The sequence below is a fragment of the Anastrepha obliqua genome, chromosome 3, assembly GCF_027943255.1.
Source record: "Anastrepha obliqua isolate idAnaObli1 chromosome 3, idAnaObli1_1.0, whole genome shotgun sequence".
Classification (NCBI taxonomy): Eukaryota; Metazoa; Arthropoda; class Insecta; order Diptera; family Tephritidae; genus Anastrepha; species Anastrepha obliqua.
Window position 1 is genome coordinate 15,299,508 of NC_072894.1, and position 12,745 is coordinate 15,312,252.

At 37.7% G+C, this 12,745-nt stretch overlaps 4 protein-coding genes across 18 annotated transcripts in view; 1 reads left to right on the forward strand and 3 right to left on the reverse strand.

Annotated features, from left to right (window-relative positions):
• Window positions 1-801, reverse strand: part of LOC129242974 (JNK-interacting protein 3) — a 45,737-nt gene extending 44,936 nt beyond the window's left edge. For all 14 annotated transcript variants that reach the window (XR_008582228.1, XR_008582227.1, XM_054879960.1 and 11 more), the window contains exon 1: window positions 40-801. Coding sequence is in view for 12 of the 14 variants with exons in the window: in XM_054879960.1 (XP_054735935.1) it covers window positions 40-135 (96 nt within the window). In the remaining 2 variants the exon portion in view is untranslated. The remainder of the gene's footprint in view (window positions 1-39) is intronic.
• Window positions 802-3,884: 3,083 nt separating this feature from the next.
• LOC129242975 (signal recognition particle 9 kDa protein) lies at window positions 3,885-4,480 on the reverse strand. The gene is made up of 2 exons (XM_054879966.1): window positions 4,258-4,480; window positions 3,885-4,204 (listed from the first exon to the last, which is right to left on the reverse strand). Exons 1-2 carry the CDS (start codon window positions 4,396-4,398, stop codon window positions 4,112-4,114), a joined length of 234 nt encoding a protein of 77 aa, XP_054735941.1. The 5' UTR covers window positions 4,399-4,480; the 3' UTR covers window positions 3,885-4,111.
• A 2,545-nt stretch (window positions 4,481-7,025) lies between these two features.
• LOC129242977 (uncharacterized) lies at window positions 7,026-10,782 on the forward strand. 2 transcript variants are annotated; one of them, XR_008582229.1, is made up of 5 exons: window positions 7,026-7,243; window positions 7,317-7,444; window positions 7,505-8,231; window positions 8,289-8,683; window positions 10,375-10,782. XR_008582229.1 is itself a non-coding variant. In XM_054879967.1 (4 exons), exons 1-4 carry the CDS (start codon window positions 7,160-7,162, stop codon window positions 8,631-8,633), a joined length of 1,284 nt encoding a protein of 427 aa, XP_054735942.1. In that variant the 5' UTR covers window positions 7,027-7,159; the 3' UTR covers window positions 8,634-10,782. The 2 variants fall into 2 exon arrangements, 1 of the variants encoding a protein (XP_054735942.1); XM_054879967.1 differs by having other exon boundaries at window positions 7,027-7,243; window positions 8,289-10,782.
• On the reverse strand, window positions 10,781-12,084 carry LOC129242978 (translocon-associated protein subunit beta). The gene is made up of 3 exons (XM_054879968.1): window positions 11,953-12,084; window positions 11,388-11,763; window positions 10,781-11,334 (listed from the first exon to the last, which is right to left on the reverse strand). Exons 2-3 carry the CDS (start codon window positions 11,760-11,762, stop codon window positions 11,137-11,139), a joined length of 573 nt encoding a protein of 190 aa, XP_054735943.1. The 5' UTR covers window position 11,763; window positions 11,953-12,084; the 3' UTR covers window positions 10,781-11,136.
• Between the last annotated feature and the right edge of the window lie 661 nt (window positions 12,085-12,745).

Sequence of the window (12,745 nt, forward strand, 5' to 3'; positions counted from 1 at the left end):
CTTTTAATAAAAGCAAACATTATCAACTGTCTTACGAACCTTCTCTGACATGACCATATTGTTGTCCTCGGTGCCATAAACCGTCTCAGCTCCAGGCTGAGGTCCGTGGTTGTTGAGCATTGTGTCGTCGTCCATTGTTACTCTTGATTATTTGTATTTTTTATTCTAATTCCAATTCACGCGCACTGTCTACTTGTGTGATTTTTTACCAACACTTTTTTAACATACTTGGTTAAATCGAAGGAGAACTACTCCCCATACGATGACGTGCCACTTGTTATAGGATTGCTGTAATTCGAAGGGGTGTGGGCGGGGGAAAGTGGCGAAAAAGGCTACTCACACTATGGACTACTTCTCCTACGTCGTCGCCCTTTCCAACAACCAGCCTGGGATCCACCACCCACAACGTCGATTTTTTACACTTTAAAATATTTTCATTAATTTCTTTCGATTTATTATTAAACACATAGTACACTTATATTTTTGATATACATATGTTTTTCTAATTAGTTATCACTTTTTTTCATTTCACTTTTGCGATTTTCTTTTTCTATTGATGAATGAATTTAGACTGCGAACACATATATACATATAAACGCCTTCCCTCTGATTGTCACTATTATTTGACTAGATTTATTGCAATATGGTACAATCACTATGAACTTCACTTTTCACATTTTTATTCTTCCATACTCATTTATTAAAAAATGTATGTGTTTTTGAAATAATTTTCATTTTTGTTCCGTAATTGCGAATTTTATATCGACCAATTTCGTCTGATACAACTCGCCAGCATGAAAATTTTTCTAATTACCTCTTGCGTTTGACATTCTTCGATTTTTCTTTTGATTTGGCATAAGGCGAAATCAGTTGAGCATTGTGAATTAAACAAAGCAATAGGCAGGGCCAATTCAGTTGTGGTAAGACAACCTCAAATATATACATATATTCATTTTATAAAAATTAAAGCTTCAGAATAGACAAGAATAACACGATCCACCATTCTTGATTTTATATGTTTTTATATTCAATGTTAATAATTTCGATGGAAATAAATGGTCTTATATAAAATCATAATTCCATTGTGACCTACTTCATGGTATGGCATATTAAGAGTTAAATTTTTAATTTTGAAAATTAGCAAGTATTTAACGGGATTTTACATCCACGTATTTCCTCGACTAACTCCAGCAAAGGCTGGAGCAGAATTCCACAACTAGGCCCTAGGTTGTCTTGAGTAAAGCGAGTGGATGCTTGGATTTTAGTCACCTTTTACAACAAGCATGCCTTACTGAGGGTAAGGGGGGAAAAATATATTTAATTATAATTACAATTATCATTTCTTAAATATGTAAATAAAATACCAACAAACTGCATACATATGTATGTATATGTATGCCGCGATTTCTGAATTTCGTATCTCCGCAAAACTAATTCGGCTGAGTAATATTAGCAGTCCCAGCCTCTCACAACCTTTGGGCATCGCCCAAGTATCATCTGAGAAGCATCCGAACATCCGTTTGAGACCGAGCTAATGTGAGAGGGCGAAGTAATTCAGGATATCTGGTTAAACGATGGGTTTGAGACCCATCACGTAAAAATCCTCCCCCAATGAAAATGAAAACAAAAGCTCGGATGAGAACTGCCTACTCTGATTACGACTCTTGCAAACGAACTAAGGATTATGATTTGCATGGAATGCCCGCTCCCTTAATGCGGAAGGTGTCCTGCCGGCTGGTTGATGTTCTCGTAAGAGCAAAGGCTGGTATTACTGCGATGCACGGGTAAGATAAAAGGAACATTGGGGCCTTGCAACGTCTACTACAGCTGTCATGTAAAGGAGCGCAAATTCGGTTGTGGACTTGACTTCGTCGTAGGCCTGAACAAGTCTTAAGACGCCACCACCCGTTGTATTTATTACACCTAACCGAGGTGGAGTTCGGGTGGAGCCGTTTGTGGCAGATGCAGCAGTGAAATACCTCTGGTCCAGGGTTGGGATCGCCGCCAGCCCTGAAGAGAAGTAATACCTTGCAGCAGGTTTGCTCCTGCGACGAAAGATTGAGGGTGGGATACGGTACAATAGACAGGGCTAGTTTACTGGGGCGACAGCCCTAGGTCGGGAAAAACCCGAGTCATTCCGGTAACGTAGAACCGGCTACCCTTCTCTTCAGAGCTGGTATCGAACCCAACCCTGAACCAGAGGTATTCTATTGCTGCGTTTTCCATAAAAGGTTCCACTCGAGCCCCACCTCCGTTAGGTGTAACAAGTGCGACGGGTAGTGTCACCTGAAGACCTGCTCAGGCCTTGAGTCACATAGGGCGGGATCCACACGGTTTGTGGCCACGTGTTGCTCCCACCCTCAGGCCCCAGCCTCAACGGTCCTCTTGCTCCAGCCGCAGTGCGTGTGTCAGACCAGAATACCTGAGTCAAATGTAATTCCTCCCCCCTGCCCCGGCCGCCCACCACCATCAGGCCGCAATAACAACAGCGGAACACACAGCAGGACCAACGTCCCTCATACCCCGACAGTCCTCCCGAGTAGCTTCAAACTTCTCCAATTCAACTACAACATATTTACCTATGAGCAAGATAGATCAGATAATTGGCTCCATGAGCCGTCATGGAATCACAATAGCTGCGGTCCAAGAGACAAAACTGCACTCTAGCTGCTCCCTGATAACCATGGATGTCTATAACGTTTATAGTCCACTCACCTGTCTTTCTCGCTTTTTCACTGTGAGGAATCTACAACTTTCCCCTATTAAGTCCACGACGACCCTCTTCATCGCCTGGAGAAAGAAGCTCAATCTACAACTCAAGGTCAAAGTCGACGACACACCAATACTGACTGTAAACAACTCCAAAATTTTGGGAGTAACCTTCGTAAAGTTGATCTCCTTCTCTGCACACACAACCGCAATTGGTACTTAAGTCCAAAACTGCAACAACAACAACGACTTCAAATCGCTAGCCGGCAGTACTTGGGCAAAGACAAAGAAATGTTGCTATCGACATTTAAAGCAATTGGCTGGCCGGTTCTAAGCTATGCTGCGCATATCTTGTCGCCTGGAACTAGTGACACGCAGTGGATAAAGCTCCAGACTAGCCAAACACTGCTATTCGGACAGCGACGAGATGACTCCTGATGTCCCCTCTACAACACCTACATAATGAGGCACAGATGCTCCTTGAAAAACACCACAACAGGCTACTCAGCAAACAGTTTATACTAGGGAGCTACCGCAGGTTTTACCCTTGTAGACACCTGCTTGAACCAGAATCGCCTCCCAGGCACGTCAGAAGGCCCCACTTTAATTACTCCGGCGAGATCCAGGACAATACAAATCGACAACTACTGGACCGGACAGTGTTTAGACAGACAATTAACGACATTCATCGGGATACTCTTACCACCTTCTTAAGCTCCAGACACCCGAATGCCGTAATCGGAATCCAACCACCACCCGCAGTAGATGAAGAGCTCCAGCTCCAGCTCAATTACGTTTGGGATACTGTAACATGTTAAACTCCTACTTATCCAGAGTTGACCCCAACGTACTAAACATATGTCCAGCATATGCTAGTACTGCTACAACTGGGGCGCTTTGTTAAACTCGTTCAAAAATCGCTTAAGTGGTTATCACGCCAATCAAGAAGAAAAAAAAATGTAGTAGCTTCACAAGAATGACAGAATGTAATTCGTGGTAGTTGCACAGAGCTCCCAACAACGATAAGTACAATAATTTTCATAGAATGAAACATTTGGCACTCTCTTTCATCTTCGGCTGCGAGCACTTACTATAAGACTGAGCCCAAGAACAGGGACCAATGTACATTTAAATTGATTAAGCAGATATGTGAGATGACAACACCATATAGATCATTAACTTTACTATAAAAAGAAAGGATTTATTATACATCATTATCTTCGCATTTAACAATAAATTAAAAGCATTTCATGGAAATGTTTTCGATAAAAGACGGTGCTAGCCGTCTTCAACTCCACTCAATAAGTGGTTTCAAAGCTAGCATTAATTCAATGCTATTTAAATTTAAATTACTCTGTGCCCACTTTCGCACCCCTTCAAATTTTTTTTCTGCTGCTCTTTATTACTCCTTGGATGCCATATGTCCCATTAGATTGCCTGATAGCTTTTCGATTTTCTTCAAATCGGGCATATTTTCTGCTTTGTATTGGATGCACTGTAAGTTATAAAGTGAGAATAACTACGTGTAAGCAACAACATTGCACCTACTTTCACATTGTCAGTCATTTTCAGGAGTATGTGTCCCTTCGAGTGGACGTATTTCATTGTGTATCGGCAGTTCTGTGGATTCGCCATGTACATGGACTCGGCAGCAATTTCAAAATCTTCCCAGTTTTTTACAAATACCATTTTTAATATTTTCGCATAAATAACTAAACTTCACAAATAATAAATGTGGATGCAAAGTAAACGTAAAACGTCACTATTTGCTTACTTGTCACTTCTTGTTATGTCCTTAATGTTGCCAGACTCGTAGACACGATGTGACACTGTAAGCAAGTCGACTCAAGATAACTAACTTCGCTCCTCGTGTTCAAAATATATCAATACATTTGTGTTATTATTTACCATATATAAAAAATTAAAGAGATTGAACCGAAAATCTATTAGTTAATTAATCAATAAATTTATCTCACTCTTAAACAACGTTTTATTACTTTACTTAGGTGAACCCTGAAGTCATTTTTGATTTTTTATTCGACGAGTGCTCAGGAGTGCTGTCATAGTTGCCAACCTAATGCTTTAAGCACTAGATTTAATGCGTTTTGAAAATTAAAGTTGCATTCATATGTGTATGTAATAATAGCAATAAATCCACAAAAATTAATCTACCTGTTCACACATGCGAGATTAGCTGCAAAATTGGCAATCCAGACTGTCGAGGCTGTGTAGACTCTTTTGAAAGCTCCTTTTAATGATTTTTTTTTTTTTTTTTTATTTGTGTAACTATTATTAACGATATGAAGAATTAACAAAGAGAAGTATTAGTTAATTTAATTTGCTGCTAATATTAGACAGCTGGAGGAAATCCGTAATTCGAAATTCGATATCAAACCTCCCACTAAAAACACAGATTTTTTCGGTCTGTACTTATTAAACTTTTTTCTATATTGTTGCTATTTGTATGTTTATATGTACTTATATATTTAAGTGGACAAATAATGGGTTTGTGAAAATCTATTTGTAACAAAGCAACAAGATGCACACCACAAGGAGGAGTTCGACCAAACACCTAAAACGTGTGCAATAGCTTAATACATTGAATATGAATATGAATTTAAAATATGTGCAATAATTAATTACAGAAGTAGTTCTTTAAAATAGTATTTCGCTCGTCACTCGTCGCTGCTGACTTCTCAACATATCTAAATGAAGCCATTAAAATCGGAGAGTAGTAACTCCTGTAGAGCCATTGGAGGTGTATTCATTTAGCATATGGGGCTTTAATGTGCTACATATTGCACATTTTTGGAGAAGTTTAATAGTTATTTATCAATATTCAAATGTTTGTTAACACATTTTGTGGTTCCCTGCTTATTTTTTTCGATGTTGCCACAAAATTATACATTTTGTCAAAGAAGTACCGGGAATTGTTGAATAAGACGCAAAATAATCGTTTAATCATCAAAATTTATTTTGTCTCCTTCAAAATAGGCTCCATTCGAAGCAATACGCATATGCCAACGATTAGTCCAGTCATAAAACGCGTTTGAATATATTTTCTTCAGCTCCTTCAGCGAATTCTCCTTAATGGCCTCTATCGACTCAAAATGACGTCCGCGAAGGGGTAATTTAAGTTTAAGGGAAAATTAAAGTTAATGGAAAAGGAAAAAGTCACAGGGGCTAAAACCGGTGAATACGGTGGTTATTCAATGATATTTGTAGCGTTTTTGCTAAAAAAATTGTTCCCAATATGAGCCTTGTGAGACGGTGCGTTATCACGGCGAAAGATCCATGAGTTTTCTTTCCACAAATTGGGCCGTTTCCTAGGCACATTCTCTCCCAAACGTCGCATAACTTCCAAATAACATCCTTCATTTACCGTAAAACCATTTGGAACGAATTCAGAGTACACAACACCATGATAATCAAAGAACACTAGAAGCATAACTCACTTTTAACCGACTTTTACATTACTTTTAACCGCCTGTTGACTGGTTTGCATGTCAAACTCATATACCCACGCCTTATCACCTGTTATGATGCGCTGGAAAAATGTCCGAATTCACTTGCTCAAGTATGTCTTCAGCCATCTTCTTCCGATGAATTTTTTAAAGAAATTCAACTCTCTCTCTCATGCCCAATTGATAATGTAAAATGTTGCAAATTGAATCGTGAGACACGCTAAGGTCACGAGCCACCTCCCTCAAACTTAAATGATGGTTTTTCAGCACCACTTCTTTGACTTTGTCGACGTTTTCATCCGTTGAAGAAGTTGATGGACGACCAGATAGGGGCAAATCTACCTCGACTTCTCGCCCCTCTGCAAAAGCCTTATACTCTTTGTAGACCTGTGTTTTTGATAAAGCACACTCGCCATAGGCTTTCTGCAATAAAATTTAAGACAAATTCTTTGTTCGATATTTTTATCCATATTGAAAATCGCAGAGCAGTTAATTGACAGATCACGCTCAAACTCTGCGAAACTGTAGAGAACAATTGTACCAACATTCCAGCAAGAAAATTTTGGACAAATCTGCAGCCCGTGCTATTTAAATGAACAATCCCCGATATTTTTTTGACAGAATGGCTATTACATAACATAACTGGTTTTCAGTAACTTTTTTTGTGTAAACACAAATTGTTATGAAAAAAAGTTATCTTTGATTAAAATAATTATGATTTTAGTGAGGCAGAACATTTTTTCCCCAATTTCGGTGCGTTTTGAAATTCAAAAATTTGGCAGGTCCGAGTTCTGTGCCTCTTCGTTTGTTTTGATGTTTTCTTTATTTCTTTATGCTACTTGGTCATTCGGCTTCGTACCGTTTTCAATTTCGCACAAAATATTCTAGACGTACGTTGGCAAATTGACAGGAACGAGTTTTTAAAAGTGTGGATTTATCATTTACTAACTAAATAAATAAAAGATAAATTAATTCGTAATTTCATCATGAACTTACTAGAACTACCAGAATGTATGCTTATGGAGATATTTGAGTTCCTTACCTATGAAGAGGTATCTAAGAACCGTTTGGTAAGATTGTGTTACGAGAAACTGTTGCAAATATGCTTCCTAACGGCACTGTTTACATGAATTTCAATAATAGGTTTGCAGGAGAATAAATCAAATATGCCAACAAGTATTAAATGGAGGTTTCAGTCGAGCTGTCCGCCAGCATGGCACCATCTTTAAACGGATTAAATCCATGCTCCCACGTAGAGAATCGGAGCGACGGTGAGTTCAAGAATGTGTGAAAAAATTGAATTGTTTTATAGTAATACATTTTTTACTCAGGAATCACAGTTTGGCGCGTCATGCAGATATTCTCACATCTATCGAGACACGTATTTCCATGCTATCCATGACATATTGCAAGTACATAGATCTGAATTTTTGTTGTTTCATACCGGGGCGTGTGTTAGACGAAATTTTTCGTATTCTCGCACTAGTGTCAAAAACTCGTAAAACTCTTCGACCACACGAAGTTCTTCAAGAGCTTCGTGATATATCGTCCATGGCTATAGAGCACTTTGATGAAAAAATAGCAAACCTTCTTAAATCCTATGTGGATGCTAGTGGTAGCAGGTCGAATGCCAGTGGAATTGATAATAAACGCATTACGCCGGCAAGCTCAGGTTTAGGGAGCATTAGCTTCAGTGTTCAACCAAGTAGCTCAAGTATGTGGGCACAATCGTCTAGCACATCCACATCAAAAATCTGGACACCGCCAACACGAGCGGCGCCAGTGAAACTTGCTTGCAATACTTGCAATGACTCTGCTTGTGAAGCTATTCTGAACCGGATGGCCGCTATTATAAATATGAAATCACCACATTCAGACAGTTCAGATTCCACTGACTGGGATTCCTTGTATACGGCAGTTGGGTGTTGCGGTGCTAAAACTACAGATGTTTGCCGCAAAAATGATGCCCAACAACGCAGCAATGGATGTGCAGAGGCTAGAGCTACTATGGTCAAGTACAAGAAACTTGAGTTGGAATACAAAAATGGAGTACAAAGGGTGTGTGCGCAACTTGCGTAATTCTTACTATTTTTTATAATTGAATAAATATTCCAGATGAACCGGATGCAGCAAATACAAGTGCAACAGTCACGTCGTTTGCAACAATCTATGAACACTATTACAATTATGAGCACTCAAATCACAGAACTTAAAAAACGTTTGGAGGATTTAGATGCAAAGAATCGTGAAATATCTGCAAATATCAAACAGATTAACCCATCCTCAGGAGAAGCCACTAATGCAACACCAGCATCTGGTGCTATTACTTCTGCAGACGTAGATGATGACGGACTTGAAGATACTGATAAGGCAGAAGGACCCTCAGCTGCCAAAAAACGGCGTTGCGAAGGAAGATCGACAGGGCGAAAGAGAAAGTCTGATTCAGATGAAGAGCTTTAAATTGGATTGAAGATTACGGAGAAATTAAAAATGTCATAAATGAATCAAAGGTATTAATCCGTGTTTGCATTACCTACTCTGCAGCAGCAATATCAACGAAAGCATTGCTCTGCTCTCGCTACTGCTTTGAACTTGAACAGATGAGTAGTGGAGTAACTGTTTTGCTCCGCTCCAAGCAAAGTTTCTAGTAGCTTAGAGGCATAGCCAAACAAATTTTAAGTGCATATGGACTCGAACTACAGCTGCTGCTCTTGCTTCTGTTGCTCCCTACTACTTCCATAGTTGCTATTTAGCCACTGTACGTTTTTTTTTTTTGTTGTACGCCTTTTTTATGAATTTTTGCGATGCCAGATTAAAAATATAACCGACAAACTATGTAATGCAGATTGTTGGGATGGTTGAATGCAACTTAAAATAATTTTTTTTTTTGTAGTTCTTGAAGCCTCCAACATTGTATGTTAACATAATTCCATACGTGACGGACTCATTTTAGCGGACATATCGCTAATAATTTGGAATACATATAGCGCTAAATCACATTCTACCGCATATCATATGTAAATGTATGTGAGTACATATATTCGCAAACTAGCGAAGGAATATTTCATACTTCAGAGTCTGATTTGAATATTTTTATTTTGAGTATGGCTTGATGGGAGAAGATATTAAGTATTGATCAAGCAAGAACTGTGTGTGTAAATGCAAACAAGCGGGATGTTTCCAGGAATACACCAAGTGATTAATATTTACTTTCTTTTTTAAAACATGAAAGTGCGGACAGGCAACAGAAATCTAATATTTTATTGCTCTCTTTCCCTCACCGATATTTCAATTGTCTTGATACTTTTTCCATTTTTATATACATATTTGGGCAGGTAACAGCTGCACTAATTACCTCATAATTTGTAAAGACCAAAAAACCTTTAGGTTTTTCCAGTGTAACTCTAGCCCGTATATTCGAGAGTTGCAATGCTTTGTTCTTGTTGCGTTATCACTCGCCTACCGACAAAATTCGTGAAAATGGGAAAAGGTTCCAAAAAGCATTGAATTATCGGCGAGAATTTAGATTTCTCTAGTCTGTATTTACTTTCGTGTCTCAAAAGGGAGCTTTCATATTATTTACTTGATATTCCTGGAAATATCCGGCTTGTTTGCATCTATACACTGTTGCTGCTTGCTCAATATTTTATGGCTCCTACTCAAAATTAAAAACAAAAATATTCAAATAAAACTCTGACGCACAAATATTCCTTTATGCGTTGGCGCATATATGTAAGTAGATTAATTTACATATGAAATGGCGTAGAATGTGATGTAGCGCCATATCCCAAATTACAGACACATATTATTAATTTATATCGTAAAAAAAATGTTCAAGATATCAATAGAGTAGTCCGTCCTACCTGGATTTTTTTTTAACCTAAAAAGTTGTAGTCTTTAGGAATTATAAAAATCATAATTTTCCAAACCAAAAAAAAAAAGAATAGTGACCAAATAGTAGCAGTAGCTGGCGCATAAATGAATCATTTCGCAAGCAGCGCTCCGGCCCATTTCAAGTTTTCTGCTACTACTCCAACTACAGAGAGCACTTAAACATTTGTTTGACAATTTCTCTGAGATACTAGCAGTTACGAAACGCATTTTGGAGCGGACCAAACCAGCTGATACCGCATTTGTGCTATCTGTCCACTACTCATCTGTTCAAGTTCAGAGCAGTAGCGAACGCTAAAATTAAAACTAGGAAATAGCGGCGTAATTTCAATCCCTGATATTAACTCACTTTAACCAATGGTTAACAAAAACAATGGTAATCGCTGGATTAAAGTTGGCTGACTTCCTAAACACATATTACTTTTCGTATTTCTGCGTATACTCAAACTGATTTACTTTGCGACGCATCATAGCAGCCATGCCTCTAAGAAGTCAGCGAATCTAAAAAAAATGTATACTTATTTTCGTTGTAAGAATTTATACAGCCTATTTCTATAGATTAGTTTGTACAAAAAATAGTCGGTTATTTGATTTAGGATGAAAGCCGACTGAAGTGGTACAAACGCGAAACTCTTACATTATGGGAAATATTTGTAAATACCTAGCAGCTACATATGTATTTTGTATCCTTGTTTAAATAAATCGACTTATGCCTGTACTGTTTTTATTTTTTTATTAGTAAACAAGTCTGGACCTTGTCATATTACGCCCTTTCGATCAATAATCGTAGACTATTTCAAATAAATCTAAAACGATTCTAGCATGAAGCTTCGTCATCAAATTTTAATCTACTAGCTTTCGTTCGATGAAAAAATAAAGTAATTTTAAACTAAATATGTTCGTTCATACAAGAATGAAAAACGGAAACTTGGGTTGCACACATTGTGAGCATTAGCGAAACTAGTAGACAATTTAAGACAAAGGGCGATATTAATAAATAAGTCCTTTGCGACTTATATTGTTTGGAAATAGTGTCTAGCTATTTTGATACAAAAATTGCGAAAACAGGCATTTAGTGCTTCTTGCTCTTGCCATAGCGTTCATACTTGCTCTTCGAGGAATGCCACAGTGCCAATGGAATCGCCAATGACGGCAATGTCATTATAGCGAAAGCAACCCAATCAAAAAAGTGTGATGAGAAGCGTTTGTTGAATTCGCCAAGATTGATGATACCACCCTCTCCAGGTTCAGAGCTCACTGCCAATTGTAACTAAAAGTAAAATTCGATTATTCTGTCCTACTATCTGTAACGCAATCATTTACCTTTTCAGCTTCCTCAACAGGCTTGTATGAAACTTCAGCGGCAGTAAAATTAAAGTATCCATAAGATTTCGGACGCACCACTAAAACATGGGTGTAGTTGGCTTGTGGAGCGATACGTTCAACAGTCGCTGTAGGTTGACCTCCAACTAGATCGAAGGCTTCTGGGGGGAAACCACTATCAACCAATTTTACATTGGTGGCGGCGCCATTGCCAACGTTGTAGATTGTGTATCGCACCAACAGATCACTCTGTTCCACCAGATACTTGTTTAGAATTTGTTTCGAAACTAGCAAACGGGCGCTGGTCTCTTCATCCGAGAGACAAATATTTGATGTGGCCAGTAAAATTAAACAAACTAAGAATGACTTGAACATTCTGTAAATTAAAAATTTAAATTTATATTAATTCAATTATAATCGGCAAAAATTAAATGCGGTGTATGAAAGTTTAACTTTAGTTGACGTGGATGCAGAAGCTTCCCAGACAAAATAAAACTAAAGCTATATTAATCATTAATATTGATTTTTGTTCTCTTAAAAAATACGTCTTATCGATTTAACTCACATGAAAAATTGTAGGTAAAATCTCAGCTAAAATCACTAAAATACTAATAATTTTCGCACCGCAAACGAACTAACTTTCCAAAAACGCGAAGAAATGGTAGGAAAGAATTTACGAACTATGTGACGTGTAAACTTCGTGTCTATGAAATGTCATAACTACCAGCGACATCTAGCGCATCACTCTCTCACATGACTATCGCACTGAAATAATAGATGGTACTTCAGTAAAACAATGAACTGCATTTTTTTCAGAACTGGAAATTAATTAATCTGTTTCATAGCTCATTTACTATTATTGTCCTATTCTCATAGAGTGAAATACAAGTAATTAATACTATAATTACATGTATTATACAATATTAAGAATGTGCATAAATATGTTGTCATGTTCCGATATGATCCTTGCAATTGTCTGTATTCAGTTTCAGCAAGAACGATAGAATTCAGGATGAACACAAGAATGATAGAATACGCAATTCCCCTTGAGATTAATCAATTAAACAGGATCACGTATTCGAAAAATAGCAAACGGGCGCTGAAAAAAAAGATCAAGAAAAATAATTTCTGGTTGTCACGTCGTGCTTTTAACACAAAGTTTGATGTTGTGTAATGTTACAAGAAAAGAGTAAGTAACAAAAAGTGCTTATATATAATAATAATTTGTGGTATGAAAATGAAAAAATAAGAATGAAATTTAAGCAAACTAAAAATTTCATTTTCTGAAATTTCAGTACAAATACGTTGACCGATTACGTGATCTTTATTCATTGGTTCATGAAAAAGTTGTCTATCGT

Bases quoted from the DNA above. Each gene is read 5' to 3' on its own strand.
- LOC129242975 (XM_054879966.1), bottom strand. From the start codon at position 4,398: ATGGTATTTGTAAAAAACTGGGAAGATTTTGAAATTGCTGCCGAGTCC. The intron at 4,205-4,257 runs GTAGGTGCAATG...TATAACTTACAG, and splicing joins AAATGACTGACAATGTGAAA to TGCATCCAATACAAAGCAGA.
- LOC129242977 (XM_054879967.1), top strand. From the start codon at position 7,160: ATGAACTTACTAGAACTACCAGAATGTATGCTTATGGAGATATTTGAG. The intron at 7,244-7,316 runs GTAAGATTGTGT...TTTCAATAATAG, and splicing joins AGGTATCTAAGAACCGTTTG to GTTTGCAGGAGAATAAATCA. The intron at 7,445-7,504 runs GTGAGTTCAAGA...TTTTTTACTCAG, and splicing joins CGTAGAGAATCGGAGCGACG to GAATCACAGTTTGGCGCGTC.
- LOC129242978 (XM_054879968.1), bottom strand. From the start codon at position 11,762: ATGTTCAAGTCATTCTTAGTTTGTTTAATTTTACTGGCCACATCAAAT. The intron at 11,335-11,387 runs GTAAATGATTGC...TTTTACTTTTAG, and splicing joins CTGTTGAGGAAGCTGAAAAG to TTACAATTGGCAGTGAGCTC.